This window comes from Trachypithecus francoisi, unplaced genomic scaffold (genome assembly GCF_009764315.1).
Source record: "Trachypithecus francoisi isolate TF-2019V2 unplaced genomic scaffold, Tfra_2.0 Lachesis_group4, whole genome shotgun sequence".
Classification (NCBI taxonomy): domain Eukaryota; kingdom Metazoa; phylum Chordata; class Mammalia; order Primates; family Cercopithecidae; genus Trachypithecus; species Trachypithecus francoisi.
The window spans coordinates 108,419,256-108,439,816 of record NW_022681469.1 but is presented as its reverse complement, the minus strand read 5'-3'; the positions used below and the strand labels follow the sequence as shown (position 1 = coordinate 108,439,816).

The window sequence follows — 20,561 nt, the reverse complement described above, 5'->3', positions numbered from 1 at the left end:
TCCAAAACACCAAGGTGGGATGACAGGGTTGGGACTCTGAGTCCCACCCCTCAACCTCGGAGGGGAGAGGGGCCGAAGGGTGAGTTGATTCCCAACAGCCAATGGTATAATCAGTCATGCCTCTGTAATGAAGCCTCCACAAAAACCCATAAATAAGGCCAGGGTTCAGAACTGCACACACGGAGGCCCCTGGAGGGTGTGCCCAGAGAGGGCACGGAAGCTCCACGCCTCTTCCCGTACCTCACTGTACCAACCTGTTCACCTGTATTATTCGTAACATCCTTTATAACACATGACTAAATGTAACAAAGCATCTTCCTGAGTTCTGTGAGCCATACTAGCAAATTAATGAAACCCAAGGAATGGATAGTACAAGCCTCGTTTAATAGCCTATCAGTCCGAAGTACAGCTGACGTCAGTGACAGGGGAAGGGAAGAAAACAGCAAACTGAAGCACAGATGCCGGCATACTACTTGCGCCCAGAATCTGAAGGGGGCACAGACGTGTGGGACTGGGCCCTGACCCGGTAGGAGCTGATGTAACTCCAGGTGGAGAGTGTGCAGATGAGGCTGCAGGACACCCAGCTGGTGTCCCCTGGAGAACTGCTTGGTGTGGGGGAAACCGTCCAGTATCTGGTGTCAGAGGCTGTGTGAGAACAGAGGGGCAAAGAGTTCATTTTTCCTCTTACAATGTCTCCATTTTTCTACATTAGGTGATCTTTAATGTCTCAGTTGCGTCTTAAGCTTCTCAGTGTACAAATCTTCCACAGATTTTCTTATATGCATCCCTAATATTTCATGGACTTTGATGCCATCATGTGTGGTATGTACTTCCAGTGGCTCACTGCTAGTATACAGAAACGTAACCTATTTTGGTACATCGTGCTTGTAACCTGTGACCCTGTAAACCTCACGGTTTAGTCCTACTGGCTTGTCATTGATTCCCTGGGAATTTCTATAGATAATTATGATGTCTCCAGGTACAGACAGTTTTACTTCCTCCTTTCCAGTCTGTCCATCTTTTCTTTTTGCTTCCCTAACTGTAATGTTGAAGATCTCCAGCACAGTGCAAAAAGGGGTGATGGGAACAGACACCTTGCCTGGTGTCCGTGTCAGGGATGCAGTCAGTCTCACCTTGTATTATATCAGCTGTGGTTTTCTGCAGGTGTCTTTTACCTGGTTGAGGAAGTTCTCTTCTCTTCCTAGCTTGCTGAGAATTTCCAATCACAAACAAGTTTTGGATTGTTACAAATGATTCTGCTGCTCTCCTATGGAGATGGCCTGGACTCCCTTTCATTCTACTGAAACAGGTGATTTTCCAAAGAGAAGCACCCTGCATTCCCAGATGGCCTCCAGCCTCACGCCATCTTTCCCACTGGCCTCTCTCTATTACTCCTCCTCCTCCTCCTGTGCCCCTGAAGTCTTGCCTAGATTGACACATACCTCAAAGGGTGTGTGCTGGCATCCACTTTCCTCACCCATAAATCATTCCCCAAGACAGATCATGCTCCTGGGAGACCAAGCTGATCACATCGCTGCCTCCAGACACACACCTCGCACTGCTATTAACTCCCTCAGCCCAACTCCCAACACCCTAAGGGTGATGGTGTCCACACCACACTCCCGGCACTGGCATCCTGCCCTTCCCCACGTGTGTTCACGCAGGCTCATCCACACACACTGTGTCCCTCCCTGCCTGTGACTTCAAAGTCGTAGAAACTAATATGCCCCCAGCCCACATGACCCCTTATGCTGCACATGTCACATGTGCCCAGGCCTGTGTGACACATAAGGACCTCGTGCCACAGGGTCTTCCCATGGTTTCACTGATTCACCCCAGCCAACTCACCCAGCCTCCTCTCCTAAGACCTAAGAAGCCCCACATGGGGAAGAGGGTGACCAGGCCACTCTCTCCTAGGGCTCAGCCAGGGTTTATCCAAGCCCGGGGCGAGGCTGAAGAGCCCTCTGAGGACTGCAGGACATCAGCGCCCTGTCCTTAGGGAAGGGCCCACACAGAGGACGTCTGGCCTCAACACCAGGAGCTCACAGCCCACGGGCCTGAGGGCCCCAAAACACTGGTCAGAAACAAGGCAGGCATGGGTCAGCCAGAAGCACCCCCCGAAGGCAGTCAGGAACAGCGGCCAGAAGCCCCTCACATCCCCATCGACCAAAACCCCAGTGTCAGCAAGCAAGTCCCATGGTGGGACAACAGCAGGTCCACCAGGCCAGAGAGACCCAAGGGAAGCCGCTGTGGGAAGGATCACCAAGGCAGGGGCACCACCTAGTGGCAGCAGCTTCTCTGCACCCACAGGGCCGGGGGCCTCGGCAAGCCCCAAATCCCAACAAAGCATGGGCCCGGAGGCACGCAGACGCCAGCCCAGCCGGCACAGGCCCAGGGCACTCCCAGCCACAGAGCCCTCTGCTTCCAGGACATCTGATGTCACCTCAGGTTCCCATGGCTGAGAGGAGGGGGATCCCTGAGCTCGCCCACAGAGGCACACATATCTCCACACACGAACAGCAAGTGCACTCAGCCCTCCCACGGGGACCACAAGCGGCAGCTGTGGCACCTGTGGCCCCATGGCCCCAACTTCTCACCGCATCTGTGTCCCTGTTGCCCACTTCATCACCACATTCAATGTTGCCAGACATGGGCTTCCGAAATCCTAAGACCTGCCCAAACTTGGTCCCTACCATCAGAAAAGCAAGCCCAGTGCATCCGGGGCTTACCCAGAAACGCACGTTGGTTTTTGGTTTTGTTTTTGTTTTTTAGAGACAGGGACTCACTCTATCACTGGAGTGCTGTGGTGCAATCACAGCTCACTGCAGCTTGACCTCCTGGGCTCAGGTGATCCTCCCACCTCAGCCTCCTGAGTAGCTGGGACTACAGGTGCGCACCACTGAGCACAGCTAATTTTTTTTTTCTATTTTTTTTGTACAAACAAGGTCTCAACTACATTCCCCAGGCTGATCTCAAACATCTAGGCTAGAGCAATCCCCCTGCTGCAGCCTCCCAAACCACTGGGATTACAGGGGTGAACCACTGTGCACAACCAGAAATGCACACATTTACCAAACCATCCCGGTGATTCTATGAGCCGTATTCAGGACTGCCAGCCTGCATTCCCATGAACTGCGACATGAGCAGCACCCCCACTGATGTCGACCGCGAGTTACCTGAGATCAGGCCCTGAAGCAGAACCACACTCAGACAACCGCCCTGTGGAGCACCACGCGGGGAGCGGCAGGAGCCCTGAAGGGGCCCAGGCATGGCAGGCAACCCAGCACGTGAGGAAATCTGCCCTCTACCAGGCCCACGGCCAAGGCCAACGCAGGAGACCAGGAGTCGACCCCCACAGCGAGGACAGCTCCATCCGCCTTCCTGTCCATCAGCCTCCGGCTGCTCAGAGAGGACACTCACACCAGCCCTCTCCAACTCACAGGGCCCTCCACAAACACACGATCGTGTCAGATTTTCACACACAGTGGGGGAGAAGAGCTCCATGTCTCCCTTTCAATAAAGGGAACACTGACCCAGAGCAGGACAGTGACTTGACACAGGTTTTACTGTTGCGAGGAGTGGGAGGGTGGGTTGAATTCAGCCTCCAAAGCACTATCTGTTTTCCTCATCAAAGCTGCAGGGCGCCACACATGCATGCCACTTGCCTCCCGCCCACTTTTAAGCTGGTGGTTGGCACAGGCAGCCCACCTCCACCAGCCCTGCAGACCAACCCCTTCTCTCCCTCATCCAGGGCCTGGCCACCAGGCAGGGCAGAGTGAACACGGAACACCGCTCCTGCACCTCCTGGAGACCTGGCGCACACAGGGCAACCACGCAGAGGGGTCCAGACCAGAGCTGCCAGGAGGCAGTCACCTGCAGGGGCCCAGCGGCTGAAGGGCAGGGGCCAACCGAGCAGCTGCTGGAGAAAGATGAGCGCAGGGCCCTGGAATGGATGGAGCAGGACAGACGGGACTAGACCTGGAACGGTCCTGCCCTCCTAAGAATGCTATCCCCAGCACCCAGGGTAGTCCCCCAGCAGCTCCACCTCACATCCCTCCCCCCACATGCTGGCACTCAGCTTGGCACAGACTGGCTTAAGAGGCTGCTACAAGCACCAGACAATCGTCTTCCACTATGGTGGGTGAGAACCGTTTGGATCTGTGTTCCTGCCCAAACCTCATGTTGAAGTGTAATCCCCAGTGCTGGAAGTGGGGCCCGGTGGGAAGCGTTTGGATTGTGGGCGGATCCCTCACAGCTTGGGTCTGTCTTCATGACAGGGAGTTCTCATGAGATCGGATCATTTAGAAGTGTGTGGCACCTCCCTCCCAACACTACTCGCGCTCACTCGCTCTCTCTCGCACACTCTCTCACTGCTGCTTTTGCCACGTGGCATGCCTGTTCCCTCTTCACCTTCCGCCATGACTGAAAGCTCCCTGCGGCTTCACCAGAAGCCAAGCAGATGCCAGTACCATGCTTCCTGTACAGCTGCAGAAGCGTGAGCCTATTCCACCTCTTCCCTTCATAACTACCCAGTCTCCAGTATTTCTTCACAGCAATGCAAGAACAGCCTAATACAGTGGGTTTTTCTTAATTCTAAAAACTCAGTTCATCTCCACTGGTTACAGTTCCCTAATATGAATGATTTCCCCCAAAAGCAATTACTTCTTCAGTATACACCAAAAAGAGTCTTTTCACAAAGCCCACAATGCAGGGCAATCAGATGCCTGCCACTGGTTTGCTGTGGATATTCTGCTTCTCAATGAAGATGTTACTAAGGCTTCAGCAGGATGAGTTGCTCGGTTCCACTGCCCCACCCGCTGGGAAAGGCCTCATTAAACCTGAGCAGCTGGGACAAACGTCCCTCACCCGCCACAGAGATGCCTGGCTGGAGACAGTGCCAGGGAGCCAGAGGCTCTGCTCTTCCCCGGCGACCCTTCAGTGAAGGCAGGACCCCGGAGGCATCTGCCCCTCCCTACCTGATGCTCAGGCCCGTGGTCTGGTCCAGTCTCTCCCAACTTTGCAGCTTGGCCAGCAGCCTCTGAAAAGACAACAAAAGCACGGACCCTGTCATTGCCTGCCACAAGATTATCACATAAGACTGACAACAATGACCACGGCGCTAAGTCCCTGACCTCTCAGGAGAGCCTGCCCTCATCTCTGAGCTGAGTGCTACATGCTCCAAGTCTGCTCAGAAGCGGCCGGGTTATTATTCCACAACTGCAGAAGCCACACTGGCGCTTCCTGCTTTACTCCTTCCTGGCCCTGTAAATTCAAGTACAAACCCCAGCAAGCTAAATGCAACGTGTGGCTGTGGAGGGAGAAGGCAGACAGCCTCAGAAATGATCCTGGGGTTGACTGTGCCCCAGGGAGCAGCCTCAGGTGCTTGAGCCGTGAGGACTCACCCCTCCCCCATCTTCCAGGGGCTCCTCAGGGAGCCAAGCCCTGGAGCAGACAGACTCAGTCCTGGAGCCAAACTTTCCGCCATCAAACAGCAGACCAGGACCAACAGGCCCCAGGAGAGGAGGGCAGCCGCCCTGGAGCACGGGGGAGGCTGACATCACTGCCTACAGGCCAGTGTGCCCCTGGGTCACACACCTGTCCCATGCTAAGCAGTACCACAAAGAGGTGAGTCTCATGGCCCTCCCAGGATGGAAGCAAGCTGAGAGCAGGGACTCTGCCTTTGTTCTGGCCTCGCTTCACCTCCACCCAGCGCCAAGCACCGTGCTGTGATCAACGCTCCACTCGGCAAGTCAGTCAGGTATTCTCAGAGCGCCTCCTACGCGCAGGCACGCGCTTGACTAGGAACTACCCAACAGCCAACGCCACAGAACATTCACTACGTGCCCGGCACTGCTCTGAGCACTTCACAGAGACTCATGTGAGCCTCACAGTCCCGACCAGGCAGGCACCAGCACCGCTCCTCCCTGTGCAGATGGGGAGACGGACAGGGCGGTGAAGGAGCCGGCCCAGGGACACGGAGCAGCGCAGATGGGGAGACGGACGGGGCGGTGAAGAAGCCGGCCCAGGGACACGGAGCAGCACAGAGCGGGAGACAGACAGGGCGGTGAAGGAGCCGGCCCAGGGACACAGAGCAGCAAGCACCCAACTGCGGAGTGTAGCTTGAGTGCCCCAACTCTTCAACCATCTAACAATAAATTACATGGCGGCCAGAGAGAAAAGGATGTCGCATGGGAGCTGTCTTTTCAGGCTAAGCTCCTATAGAACCCAGCACCTGAGAGAAGAGTCCCTGCCGGACACCACCGCTAGCAGGGAGCCGCCTCACCGTGGGTCACAGGGCCAAGGCCCCGAAAGGACCCTGGCTGTATCGCAGCTCTGAAGAGGACAGAGGCGCCACACCACCCAAAGCGGACTCTGCAAGCGGCCAGCCTGACAGGTGGGCAGCTGCAGAGTACTGCAGATGGAGTCTGCTCTCCTGCCAGGCCACACAACCACCCGAGAAAGGTGGCACAGGTGTGCCAGGCACAGAGGGGAGCAGCTGTGGCCACAGGGAAGTGGTGTGAAGGACAGAGGACCTGGGCAGGGGCCAGAAGGCCTAAATTCTGGCCCAAACTTGCTGTGCACCAGGCAAGAGAGGGAGCTTCTCTGAACCTGTTTCCTCCTCTGCCTGCAACATGACTGCAGGATGCTTTCCAGCACTGACGTCTTCCTACCAAGTGCCACAGTGGAGGCAGAAGACCCCCAGCACAGGGCCCCGCCAGCCCTGGTGCTCACAGTGTCACACGCACTCTGACTCACCCTCTGTACCAGTTCCCTGCTGCAACCGAAACAGATCACCACAAACTAACTGGCTTCAAACAACACAAATTGGTGCGGCACAGAGGCTCACGCCTGTCATCTCAGCACTTTAGGAGGCAAAGGCGGGAGGATCACTTGAGCCCAGGAGTTCAGGACCAGCCTGGGCAACACAGGGAGATACCGTCTCTACAAAAAAAATTTTAATATTTAAAAATCCCGGCCGGGTGCGGTGGCTCACACCTGTAATCCCAGGACTTTGGGAGGCTAAGGCAGGTGGATCACAAGTTCCAAGAGATCAAGACCATCCTAGCCAACACAGTGAAACCCTATCTCTACTAAAAATACAAAAATTAGCCAGGCGTGGTGGCAGACGTCTGTAATCCCAGTTACTCAGGAGGCTGAGGCAGGAGAATCACTTGAACCTGGGAGGCGGAGGTTGCAGCGTGCCAGGATCGTGCCACTGCACTCCAGCCTGGGGAGAGAGCGAGACTCCATCTCAAAAAAAAAAAAAGAAAGCCCACAAATGTACAAATGTAGTATTTTACAGTACTTTAGTTCAGAAATCCAAAATGGGTCTCCCCAGGCTGGAATCCTGGTGACGGCAGGGCTATTTTCCTTCTGCAGGTTCCAGTGGAGAGTTCGCTTCCCTGCTCTTTCCAGCTTCCAGAGGTGCCCACATTCCCTGGCTTGTGGCCCCTCCTCCATCTCCACACCCAGCAAGAGCTGCCAAGTCCCTCTCACATCACTCTGAGCCCCCAGGATGGCCCAGGAGCCCCTCCCCGCCATTGGCCAGCGGACCAGTGACCTCATTCGCCCTGCCACAGAAGGTGCTGTGTTCACAGGCTCTGGGGATGAGGCATGGAACTCTCTGGGGACCACGATTCTGCCTCCCACCCCATCACAGCAGCCTCCATCTTGTAGGTGAGCAGCTGTGGGTGTGACCACAATACCGAGGCTCCTCCAGGCAGGGCAGAGGACACCCACAGGAACCGCACACCACGCACGCCCTCACCTCGTTCTCCAGCTCCAAGCCAACCAGCGTCTCCTGCATCTTCTCCTGGCGCCCCAGCTTCCTCTGCAGCCCTTCCAGCTCTTCCTGGAGCAGCCCGTTGGTCTCTCTCATCTCCCTGGCAGTGCCACAAAGAGTCACTCAAATAGCCACACACCCTAGGGATAAGCCCAAGAGCCCGGGACCCTACAGGGTTTGCACGGTGGGCTCCATGCGCACAAACCCAGACTCACTCAAGGCGGCTGCCCCATTCCCCGCAACCCCTCACCGCAGGTGCGTGCTCTCCTCCCGCAGCTGCTTCAGCTCCCGTTCCAGCCTAGGGAGCCGCACCAGCTCTGACTTCATGTTCTTCACAATCGCAGCATCCTGCTCTTGCAGGGACAGCTTCTGCTCCAGATCCTGATGGAGGCCAGAGACAGAGAAGAAGAGGAAAATGAGCCACACAAAGAGACCTGGAGAAAATCACACACACACAGCTAAGAGAAAGAAGCCGGTGTGCAACGGCTACACACACTGCAGGATCCAACCACAGGACGTTCTGGGAAAGGCGGGGGTTGTCAGGGGCTCAGAAGGAGAGAGGCAGGGATTGACTGGGGGAGCAGAGAGGATTTTTAGGCAGTAAAACTTTTCTGTGTGACACTCTAACGGCAAATCTGGGACATTTTACATTTGCCCGAACCATACACTGTCCCACTCCAAGAGTGACCCTCACGTGACCCGTGGACTCTGCATGACACTGATGTGTCCAGGCAGGTTCATCACTGCCACACGTGCTTCACTCTACTGGGGAGGCTATGTGTGTGTGCATTGGGGTTGGGGGGGAGCAGGCGGTACACAGGGTAGGTTCGCCACCATCACGCATACTCCACTCTACCAAGGGAAGCTGTGTGTGCATGAAGGGGGAGCAGGGGGTACACAGGGCAGGTTCATCACTGTCATGCATGCTCCACTCTACCAGGGGAGGTTGTGTGTGGGGGAGGAGCAGGGGGTACACAGGGCAGGTTCATCACCATCACACAAGCTCCACTCTATCAGGGCAGGTTGTGTGTCGGCGGGGAGCAGGGGATACACAGGGCAGGTTCATCACCATCACACAAGCTCCACTCTATCAGGGCAGGCTGTGTGTGGGGGAGGAGCAGGGGATACACAGGGCAGGTTCATCACCATCACACAAGCTCCACTCTACCAGGGGAGACTGTGTGTGGTGGTGGGGGGAGCAGGGGGTACAAATGAGCTTTACCTTCTGCTCATTTTGCTGTGAACCTAAAACTGCTCTAGAAAATACCATCCATTAAAAATTAAAGTCACTGAGGTCACGAAGTTCCTCCGCTAAACTGTCCCAGGTCCTCAGCAGCCTCCATGCCTCAGGACTCCCCTGTGGGAGGCCTTCCCGAGCTACACCAGAGGCCTCGAAGCTGCTTCCAATTCTGAGCCTCAGCATCCACTCCAGGGCAGCTCTTCCCAGCACCGTCCTCCCAGCCCCCCACTCACTGGGAGCTGGCACTCACACCACAGAGCTGCTGTGCTCACCACCTGGCCTCAGGGAGCTCTCCAGGAGCAAAAGTCTATCTCAAGTCTGGTCCAGGATGGCACTCCATGGTAAAACACCCCACTCCTCCCGCGTCAAGCCCACTTCTGACGCTCCAGTAGCACATGTGTAACGGCTCAGTCTTTCAGTCAGTGAGGACAGGCTTCTGCCGACGGTACCCAGGCCCCTTGGGACACAGACAGCTGGCATCTGTGAGCAGCAAGTCACTGACCAGGCAGAGCGTGAAGCCACAACCAAACCAGACGGCCACTCAACAGGCAGAGCGTGAAACCACAACCAAACCAGATGGTCATTCAACAAACACTAACACAGTCCATCGCCTCCCAGCCAGCAAATCCTGAGAGGTGGGCTGAGGACTGCGAGGGGCCAGGGAACACCACCAGGAGGGGACGTGGCAGAGGCCAGGTTGGGGGTGCCAGTCAGCTCTGCAGCCAGGAAGAGCTGGTGTGAAGCATGGAGGTGAGGATGCATAGTGGCTGAGGGGCACACCCAGAGCACAGGGTCTGGAGGCTGCTCTCCAGGCAACAGGAGGCAGGAGAGGGATCCGGAGTCAGCATCTCCCTGGCCCATCCTCCACAGGGAAATGGCACAGCCTGAGCTTGAGTCAGACACCCTGACAGACCCAGCTCCAGCTGTGCAACTGTGGGCAGATTTCTCAACCTCTCTATGCCTGTATCTTCTTCTCACACGTCGTCACACACATGGACATTTCCTCTTCGTGTTTGTGGTCAGTCTCCCTCCTCTAAAATACACACTCCCTGAGAGCAGAAGCATCTGCCTCATTCACCACGGCATCGCTGGTGCCCAGCACAGTGCCCAGCACACAGGGCAGAAGCGAACCTCACAGGAGGCCCACGGAGCTCGGCACCAGTGCAGAAAGGCCAACGGGAGCCAGCGAGTCAAGGCTACCACAGGGATGTCCACAAGGCCCCTGACACAGAGCGACTCACTTTAATCTGCTGCTCATGGTCTGCTCTCGCTTCCTGGCTGGCCTGGAGTTCCTGGATTTTCTGATTGGCTTCCTGCCATTTTCTATTGAAAGAAAAATACATCACATACGGAAACAGGCATGTGGCAAGGCCAACAATTCTCCTCAGCCTGAGACCCGCCCCAGCACAGACCCACGCACATTCACTCCCACCCCAAGGTTCAAGACCCTCCCCCCGGTACAGACCCCCCACACACACACTCCACTGCACAGGTACCCCAAGGTCCCAGGCCCCAGTCCCTGCGGGCTGTCTCTGCGGCCTCAGGCTGCTCATCCGGAAGGGTGCATAGTGAGCCCAGGCCACCTGCAAGTTCCTCTCCAGCAGTGGCACCCCCAGCTCTCACCTGCCTGCAGCAACCCCCAGTCCTGGTGCAGCTGCAGGAGGGCCCCACCCAGGAATGACCTCTCCTCTCTACTACAAAACTAGAACTCTACTAAAACAGCATTTGCTGAGGGAAGGTTCCAAGTCTAAAGGAGATGCCCACAGTCTCCTGACCACACCTCCAGACAAGGCTCTCCCGTCTGTACCTCGGCTGAGCTCAGCCCTATGCCTGGACATCCCTTCCCAGCCGCGCCCTCTCTACCGCCAAGGCACATGGCGCTGCCCTCTGAACCTAGCCCTCAGCAGGGCACGGTGGCTCAGCCTGGGATCCCAGCACTCCAGGAGGCTGAGGCAAGAGGATCACTTGAGACCAGGAGCTCAAGACCAGCCTGGGTGACAAAGCGAGACGGCCATCTCTACAAAACGTTTTTTAAAATTAGCTAGGTGCAAAATCAATCCCAGCTACTCGGTGGCTGAGGCAGAAGAATCACTGAACCCAGGAGGCAGAGGCTGCAGAGAGCCAAGACGGTGCCACCGTACTCCAGCGTGGGTGACAGAGCGAGACTCAATCTCAAAAAAAAAAAAATCAGCCAGGTATACTGCACATGCCTGCAGTCCCAGTTACTCTGGGTGCCACTGCACTCCAGGCTGGACGACAGAGTGAGACCTTGTCACAAAAAATAAAGTAAAATCTAGCTCTGCAGGAGCCCTCTCTAAGAAGGAGGGGGAGGAAGTTGCTGCCCCCATTTTGCTCCAGGAACATCAGGACACTTTCTGGGCTCATGGTCCTGGCTCCAGAGGCCTCAGCGTCTGCCCCTCTTGACTGTCTGTGAATTAGGACAGCACCTGGGAGTGCATCCACAACCCACCCAGCCACCAAGAGAGAGGTGGGGTGCACGCCCCCACACGTGACCCGACCCCCAACCCCACACCCTGGCCCCGCCCACTTGTGCTGCAAGTCCAGCTGCTCCTGCAGCTCCTGCTTCTCCGACTCCAGGCGCTTCACCCGCATCTCCTGGTCCATCACGCTCCACTGCAGTTCTGAGATCCTCCCCTTCAGGGCATTGATGGTCTAAAAGCAGAGGGGGCCAGAGAGCCACTCAGTGAGTAGAGCCCACGTGTGGAAGGAGCACATGGAGGTGAGAAGAGCAGAGAGGCACCACCCACATGCCACAACCAAGCAGGAGGCAGAGGGGCAGAGGAATAGGGGGGCAGAGGGGCATTAGGCAGAGGGGCCGAGGGGTAAGGGGACAGACGGCAAGCAGGCGAGGGGGGCAAGGGGAGCAGAGGAGCAGAGGGCCAGGGGGCAGAGTCACCTCCTTCTGGAGGATGCGGGTCCAGGCAGGCACTCACACGCAAGGCCCACCCTCCTCCTGGCGCTGCAGAGCAGCACAGCCCAGAGCCTGCCACGAGCCACGCAGGAGCTGACTGAGGAGACCCAGGCCCCAGCCAGTGCCCCTGGAAAGGAGGCTTGGTAAGGCGGCTTCAGAAACAAAAGTCCTCACCAGCCAAGATGGGCCTGGACTCTCAGGCCTGGCACCTGGCAGTCTCTGTGCCAGTGCCACATGCTCCCAAAGTCCCACCAGGCACCCACATACCCGCCACACCATCATTTTGGTCTTCCCTCCAATCGTGGCTCCTGTCGTCCCTCCCCAGCCACCCCAATGCTACTATGCCGGCTGTTTGCTAATGACATCACCCTCGAACAACAGCAAGGCACTGGCCAGCCAACAGGACAAAGATGGAGGCTGTGCAGGGGGCTAGGCGGTAGCTGCTGGGGAGGCCGTGCGCTTGGAAGGGGAGCGCATAGCACAGGCAGGAGCGCCCCTGGGGAGGCAAAGCCAGCATCCCCTCTGGCAGCCTCCAGGACAGCAGGTCTGCCTGACAGCACGGAACCCGCACGTGACAGAACGGCCGCACTTCATCCTGACCACCCCCACCAGGCAACCTTCTGAGGACCCTAACCCTCTGGAAAAGCTCAGAAAACCCCAGGTGTCCTTAGAGAAAGAGCACGTGGGTCGAGCCAATGTGAGAAGCCGGACAGACCCTGAGAAGCGTCACTGTAAGTTAACACACGGAAACACATGGGCGTGATGTCAGCTCTGGGGACCACGCCCCCGGAGCAGGACAACGGCAAACTCACATAGCAAACGACCTGGGTGGGCCTGGCTGGGTGGCACCCTCCGCAAACAAGGAGGCCACAGCACTTATTTCCCTGTTCCTGAGAACCCGTGCCCAGCTCAGCCCGCTGAAGCCTATCACCGCCTTCCACCCCACGACGCTCTGGGAAGGCCCACATGGGGGCGGCGTGCTCCCCGAACACCCACAACGGGTACGGTTTACTTCACCCAATGGTGAAGCATCAACCTGGGAGTCAAAAAAGAAGGTATTAAAAACATACTACCAATAAACACATCCTCCCAGAGGTCTTCTGAACTCAATTAATACACACCGGGTGCCGGGACCAGGCCGGATGCAGGGCCAAGCCCACCTGCCCGCAGGGGCACCCGTGTTGTAGGGGACACCGGACAGTTGGCAAGGAAGAGGCGCATAAGACAATTCCAGAGTAAGGAGGTTGACAATCAGGGCCCTGTGACAGGAGAAGGCAGCCAAGGCCTAGTGAGCAGCGAGGGTTTACCCTGAGGAGCTGCCACCCTAGCTCAGACGTGACAGGCCAAAGCAGGAGCACCCACAACAGCGCCATCTCCCCCTCACAGGGCCCCACCCCACTGGGCACCACCCTGCGGCTCCTCCAGTCTCCCACTCCTCTGCCCCTCATGGAGTGCTGGGCACGACTCACCCTCCCCCATGGAAACGCAGGTGCCCACAGGCAGTGGGGACAGGGTCTGACCCCCCTCCAGCACAGCCCAGCACACAGGAACTGGAACCCAGAGCACGGGCAAGGCAAGAGCAGCTTCTCGGAGGCCAATCACACCTCCTTTCCTGCCAACATTCCCTCCAGAAGCAGATGGGGGAACAACCTCAACACACTTCCCCAGCACCGCCCACAGAAAGGACCCAGGGCCAGTTTCTGGACCCCTCCAGGACGCCTGATGCACGCCCACCCCACCCCCACCCCCCTCCCTACGCCAGCAGATTTTCGTGTCTCCTCTTGGCACCAGCGATCTTGATCGCCACGGAAAAAGGACAGGAGAGGTCAGAAGATTCCAATTTCCACCAGCGCCCACATCCGGGCTGTTTCTAAAATGCAAGCAACCTTCACCAGGACTGTGGTTCACACAGGCTCCGGTTCAGAGGCAATTCTCCAACACCATCAGATGCCTGTAGACCTTGCGGATAGTCAAAGAAATGCAAATCCATTCGTGCCTACTTAAGCCTCCTGACAAAACAACAGCTATTTCCAGAAAAGACCACCATCCACGACAGGGAAGGCTGCAGGGAAACTGGAGCCCTCAGCCGGGGCTCTGAGAACAACTGCTGCAGAGACTGCCATCGCTGGGGACCTTATAACCCAGTCCTAGAGGTCTGTCCAAAGTCAACAGAAGCGAGGGCTGAGGGAAGGGCTACCTGCTGCATTAGATACACAAGTGAACACAAACACACTAAAGGCCACAAATGACAAAAAACGGATTCATCAGCCTTTAAAATTCATAATTACAAAGGCAAAAAAACTGCTTAATTTTTTTTTTTTTTTTCAGACAGTCTCACCGTGCTGCCCAGGCTGGAGTGCAATGGCGCGACCTTAGCTCACTGCAACCTCCACCTCCCGGGTGCAAGTGATTCTCCTGCCTCAGCCTCCCGAGTGGCTGGGACTACAGGCGCCCACCACCAAGCCCGGCTAATTTTTGTGTTTTTAGTAGAAGCGGAGTTTCACCATGTTGGCCAGGCTGGTCTCCAACTCCCGACCTCAGGTGATCCACTCACCCTGGCCTCCCAAAGTGCTGGGATTACAGGCATGAGCCACCACGCCCAGCCCAAGTGCTCAACTTTTTAATTGAAAACTATAGAATGGAAAATTAATACTTCTACTGATTACAACTATGCAAAAAACGCAGCTGCCCGTGTGGGAAGCACAATTAAAAACACAGCCGCGGCGCTGCAGTGGTTAACAACAGCATGCATTCCCTCTCCTCGGGAAAACAGCGCTAGGAGGGCAGGCCCCGCGGAGCGGAGGCCCTGCTCACCTCGCCGGCCTGGGCCAGGCTGTCCTCTTTCTCACGCAGCCTCTTGCCGGCAGCGTCCAGGTTCTGCTGACACTGCCTGTTGCGCTCCAGCTGCTCCTGCATCTTCTCCTCCGCCCCAGCCTCCCGCTCCTGAAGCTGCCGGATGCGCGTCAGGAGCTCCTGGTTGCGGTCGACCTCGCGCTGTCAAGAGAGCAAGAGTCAGATGCCATGTGCCGCCCATGGGAGGGTCAGCGGGGAGCCCTCACCCCCACGCCTCTCTCAGAACAGGCCGAGGCGCCAAAAAGAGGCGAGCAGGACGCATCAGCCAAGTCAGCGGCAGAACCAGGACGGGACCTGGGACCTGGGACCTGGGACCCAGCTCCAGCGCCGGCGCCCCTGCTGAGGCGCCATGACGGTGAGCACTGTGCGAGGTCAGGGCTCCCAGGACAGGCACTTGGCACAGATCACACACACATTCATCACACCGTCTGCTCAGCAGTTGCCTCTGCAGGGAGAGGGAGCACGAGAAATCTACAATTCAGCATTGACCTTGGGGAGAAGCTGAGCTTTCACAGCAGCAGCAAATCCTGTCTAACTTCACTCTGGCCGGCACTGAAATGAGCTGGCACTCCCCCAGCGAGCAGACGATGGGGGCAGAGACAGGTGGCGTAGGCAGGAGGCTGCAGACAGAAGCAGTTTACGCTGGGCTCAAATCTGCCACACATGCACACTATCACACAAACCTCCAGAGCCACCCCCACAGGACTGGCCTTGGGGAGGCTGCGTGGCTCTCACTGGTTGGGATGGGACATAACCAAGAAGCACACTCAGACCTCCTGATTCTAATGACCCGCAGGCCCTGCAAGTTCACTGCCAGGTACCAGAGTCCCAGGAGGTGAAGGCGGTGAGTCCTGATAGAGCCCAGCACCCTGCCTTGCCCTGCCTTCCTCGGGAAGCGCCAAGCACTCCGGGAGCTCAGGGAGGAGTATGAGCCTGTGCTGTCCTCGTCCAGCCCAAACCCAGGAGAGGTGTGACAGAGGTGGTTGCCTTCTGAGAGAGGCTGACCCACACCTCGGAGGGACTCTAGCCCTTGTGAGCTGCAAGGGCTGCCTCACAACAACCAAGAGACTCCTCTGTGATGCAGAACAGGAGCTGGGGTTGGCGCAGGGCTCCACCCAGCACCATCACAGCCAGATGGGGCACCAGGCCTGGGACTGCCAGTCCTAGTGCAGACAGGGCAGCCAGCAGGTCGTTGGACTTCAGACACTTAGGTCTCAACCCCTAATAGGTATTTCCAGGTGGAACTCCAAGGAACAATTGGAAAACTACTGGTTCCAACTGTTCCTGGGGTCCTGAGCAGCTGTGTCTGTGGGCAAGGATGGAAAGTCCCGCTAGAAGGTGGCTGGAGCTCAGCAAGGAGCCCCAGGTGTAAACTCACTCACCTGCATTCTTGGATTTCCCCAAGAAAGGGCCCCCGGAGACCCTACAATGGCCCCTCCCTCAATACAACATTTGTGAGCACCCATAAAACGCCATGAGCTGCGCCAGATCCTGGGCGGAGTCAGGTGGGCCCTGCCCTCAGGGACTCTCGGCCCAGAGGAACTCCAACAGCTGCACACTCCGTTCCTCCTGCCTGAGAGCCACAGCCATGCCATGAGCACGCTGCCTCCAAACTAATGACCTGGTGCCACCTCTCCACCCCTAACAAGGGAACCTCAATAGTTAGGGAGATTCCTGTGGCCTCTCCCTCCCCTTCCCACCGATTCCTCCAGGACTGTCCCTCCTAGGATCTACCCAGGCCATGGGCAAAAGCCCCACCTCTCAGGGAAAACAGCTCTCAAAGCAGCAATGGAGCCAACCCTGAGGCAGTGGCCCCCACCTTGTGGCACCTCAGGCTCACTGAGCCCACACAACGCACCACAGCCAGGATCTGCAGGCCAGGGGCAAGGAATCCAACCAGCATCACACCCCGGAAGACGTGAGCTATTTTTCTAGGGCCTAGGAGAGTGTGTGAATAAACCGCATGATGCCAGGGAGGGGCTAGACACCCACCCGCCAAAAGAGGGCACAGAGGCCAAGGAGACTTTCCGCCCAATACTCTGCCTGAACCTTGGCAGCATTTCCACAACTGATCAGCACTGACTGAAACCCTGGCAAAGTGCTATTCATCAGAGCAGAGGGAATTCGCACACTCAGTGGAAACCTAATTCCATCCCCAAGGACAGGGTGTTTTCCCTGCTGCCCTGGGTGAGCCAGGAGCAACACACAGCCACCACTGAGGCCGGCACCCTTTGCTAGGGCCCACCAACCCAAAGACCCAGCAGGGACCCGAGACCCTGTGCCACCCCGTGACCTCCTAAGCCTGTCACTCCTACACCACTCAGCATTTCTGTCAGATCCGCATTCCGACTCTTCCAGAGGGTAGAGGAAACCAGGAGACCCAACAAAGGAATCTGTGCCAGCACCGCAGCCTCACTGATCACACACAGCAAGTGTTCCCATTTCATGCCACTCTCCTCTAGGACATCCAGCATAACCAATACCTGCCCCACAGCATGTGTGGCCTCAGAAGGAATGTCCTGGCAACCGTGACACAGGGCATGTCAGGCTTCCAGTCAGCTGGGTTCTGATTTCCTACGGCCTGGCAGGTACCATGCACAGCCCTCTTGCTCCCAGGTACTGGGATCTGATTTCTTACGACCTGGCAGGTACAGTGCACAGTCCCCTTGCTTCAGTGGCTGGCTGGGCTGACCCTCGCCCCACGCGAACCCACCTCATAGTTCCTGGCACTGGTGCTGGCCGCTCTCTCCAGCTCCACTCGAGCCCTCTTGTGACTCAGTTCCATCTGCATCTTCTCCCGCTCCACTTGGATGAGGTGGGATTTCGAACGGATCTGCTCTGCTCTTTCCTCCAGCTGAGAGGGACATACCCAAAGAAAAACAGAACCCTCAGTGACTGCATCAAACAAGGTTGAGTGACTCCGTGCAGCGGACACACTCCCTGAGCACCCATTCCTGCAGGTCCTGCGCTAAGTCTTGATGTGCCCCAGCTACCGGGCCCCAGGCTGGGGAACAGGGGACGGGCAGGCAAGGGGAAGGTGAAAAGGCCTAGGAAGAGGAAGACGTCTTTTGAGATGACATTAAGCATATTAGTGAACACAGTGGCCTCGAATGCCACCCATTTATTTACCAGCCAATGGCTCTGTGGGTCAGAAGTCCTGACGTAGGTGGCTGCGTTCTCTGAACAGGGTCTCCCAGGCTAAAAATCAATGCAGTCAACCAAGACATGTTCTCGTGGAGCTCAGCATCTCACAAGCTCACATGGATGGAGAATGAGGTCTCCTTCCCAACCGGCTGCCAGCCCAGTACGGCCATCAACTCCTAGGAGCTGCCCACATCCCTTGCCACATGGACCTCTCCATCTCCAAAATCAACCACGTTCAATCTCCCTTGTCAAATCCCGCTCCTGCCATGTCTCTGACTGCTCTGCCTCAGATGTCTGGACTGAGACTTAAAGGGCTCTGGTGAGTAGATCAAGCCCATCCAGGGAGTGGATCAAGTCCACCCAGGTAATCTCCCTATCTCAAGGTCAACAGATCTGAGACCTTAATTACATCTGCACAATCCCACAATGATACCTAGTCAGTATCGACTGAAACCTGGGAGGCAGCAGGAAGGTGAGTGTGCACTAGAGCCTGGAATCTGGGGGCCCTCTCAGAAGTCTGCCTACCACACAGGGCTAGTGATTACAGGTGAGCTGAGCCTCACAGAGCCCCAGAAGACTTGCCAAACAGTTCCAGAGCCGGCCTTTGGGTACGACCTGCTCAGTTGCAGGAAAAGGCAGAGTCACCAACTCTTCATATAGCCCAGAGCCTTGCAGTGCAGCATCTCTCAGCACTTAACAAATGCAGAGTCTCAGGCTACACCCCAGACCTATTCAATCAGAATCTTCTCTTTAGGTTGGGCGCAGTGGCTCACGCCTGTAATCCCAGTACTTTAGGAGGCCAAGTCGGGGGGATCACTTGAGGTCGGGAGTTTGAGATCAGTCTGGCCAACATGGGGAAACCCCGTCTCTAATAAAAATACAAAAATTAGCCAGCGTGGTGGTGCACACCTGTAATCCCAGCTACTCAGGAGGCTGAGGCAGGAGAAATGCTTGAACCCAGGAGGTGGAGGCTGCAGTGAGCCAAGATCACACCACTGCACTCCAGCCTGGGTGACAGGGCAGGAGCGTGCCTTGGAAAAAAAAAAATCTAGGCCAGACGCGGTGGCTCACGCCTGTAATCCCTGCAGTTCGGGGACCAAAGTGGGTACATCACTTGAGGTCAGGAGTTCGAGACCAGCCTGGCCAACATGGTGAAACCCTGTCTCTAGTCAAAACTACAAAAATTAGCCGGGCATAGTGGTACGCACCTGTAATCTCAGCTACTCTGGAGGCTGAGGTGGGAGAATCGCTTGAACCCAGGAGACGGAGGCTGCAGTGAGCCAACATTGTACCACTGCACTCCAGCCTGGATGACAGAGTAAGACCCTGTCTCCAAAAGAAAAAAAGAAACTTCTTTTTAAGCACATTCTCAGGGCGTTCACATGCACGTGAAAGTTTGATAAGCACCAGAGTAGAGTGGTGGTTCCCAATAGGGGCCAGTTTTGCCCCTGGGAACATTTGGCACTGTCTGGAGACATCTGACTGTCACAGGGGGGTGGTCATATGTGTGTGCTGCTGGCTGGCATCCAGGGGTAGAGGCCAGGGATGTTGTTAAACAGCCCACAATGCACAAGAAAGTCCTGAGAAAAAAAGAATTACCCAACCCAAATGCCAAGCATGCCAAGGCTAGGAATGCCCAGGACAGCAGGAGGGAAGTTTCTCTGTCCTCCCACCTGTGTTCTCTGGTGGCCCAAGCCCACGCTTCCTTTATTACTATGTTACCGTGTCTCGATTCCCGGTTGCCGCTGTTTGGGCATTCCTAAGACTGCTCTTCAAACTCAGCAGCCTTCCTGGTCTCACTTCTGTGTCTGCAGTCAAACCTGAGCCTCTTGAGGAGGGTAGGCACCCCACCTGCAGGGGGCAGGACCGGCACGGACCAGGAGTCCCAGACATACCTGATCCGTGTGCCACCTCTGCCTGGAGCTAACTACAACTGAAAGCAACCGAAAGCTTGCCCTTGCATTAAACCAACACAGATGTGTGATAAACCAGACAGCACACATTCCCCCGGCCTGCCATGGTCTCCAGGCCCTCTCTGCCACGCCGGGGGCTCAGTGGGAGAGAAAGAACCACAGCGAAGTCCAGGAACGGGACGTGACATGGGCCAGGGACCAAGGCTGGGCTCGCCACCATCACTCTGCTCACCACCTCGCCCTGACTACCGCACCCCATCACTGATCCCCTCACCGAGAAGCCCTTAACAGTGAGCACTGGGGGCCTCTGAGGTCCAAGACAGACTCTAGAATCCCACAGCTTTGACAGATACGCCGAGAGGTCCCAGACATTTGCATCAAGGAAATTACAGCATTTCAGACCAGAGTTGCCAACTCTGCCATCCAGGCTGGAGGGCAGTGGCGCGATCTCGGCTCACTGCAACCTCTGCCTCCTGGGTTCAAGCGATTCTCCTGCCTCAGCCTCCCGAGTAGGTGGGATGACAGGTGTATGCGCCCACCTAATTTTTGTATTTTTAGTAGCGATGGGGTTTCACCAAGTTGGTCAGGATGGTCTCAAATTCCTGACCTCAAGTGATCCGCCCACCTCAGGCTCCCAAAGTGCTGGGATGTCAGGCGTGAGCCACCGCAACCAGTTCAGAGTTGGCAACTTCTAAT

At 56.6% G+C, this 20,561-nt stretch overlaps 1 protein-coding gene across 7 annotated transcripts in view; it reads right to left on the bottom strand.

The window, feature by feature from the left end:
* MAD1L1 (mitotic arrest deficient 1 like 1) overlaps positions 1-20,561 on the bottom strand; it is a 412,429-nt gene that overhangs the window by 388,104 nt on the left and 3,764 nt on the right. For all 7 annotated transcript variants that reach the window (XM_033193959.1, XM_033193957.1, XM_033193958.1 and 4 more), the window contains 7 exons: positions 17,522-17,662; positions 14,770-14,949; positions 11,572-11,696; positions 10,265-10,346; positions 8,034-8,164; positions 7,769-7,883; positions 4,977-5,038 (listed from right to left, as the gene is read on the bottom strand). In XM_033193959.1, the coding sequence (XP_033049850.1) occupies positions 4,977-5,038; positions 7,769-7,883; positions 8,034-8,164; positions 10,265-10,346; positions 11,572-11,696; positions 14,770-14,949; positions 17,522-17,662 (836 nt within the window). The remainder of the gene's footprint in view (positions 1-4,976; positions 5,039-7,768; positions 7,884-8,033; positions 8,165-10,264; positions 10,347-11,571; positions 11,697-14,769; positions 14,950-17,521; positions 17,663-20,561) is intronic.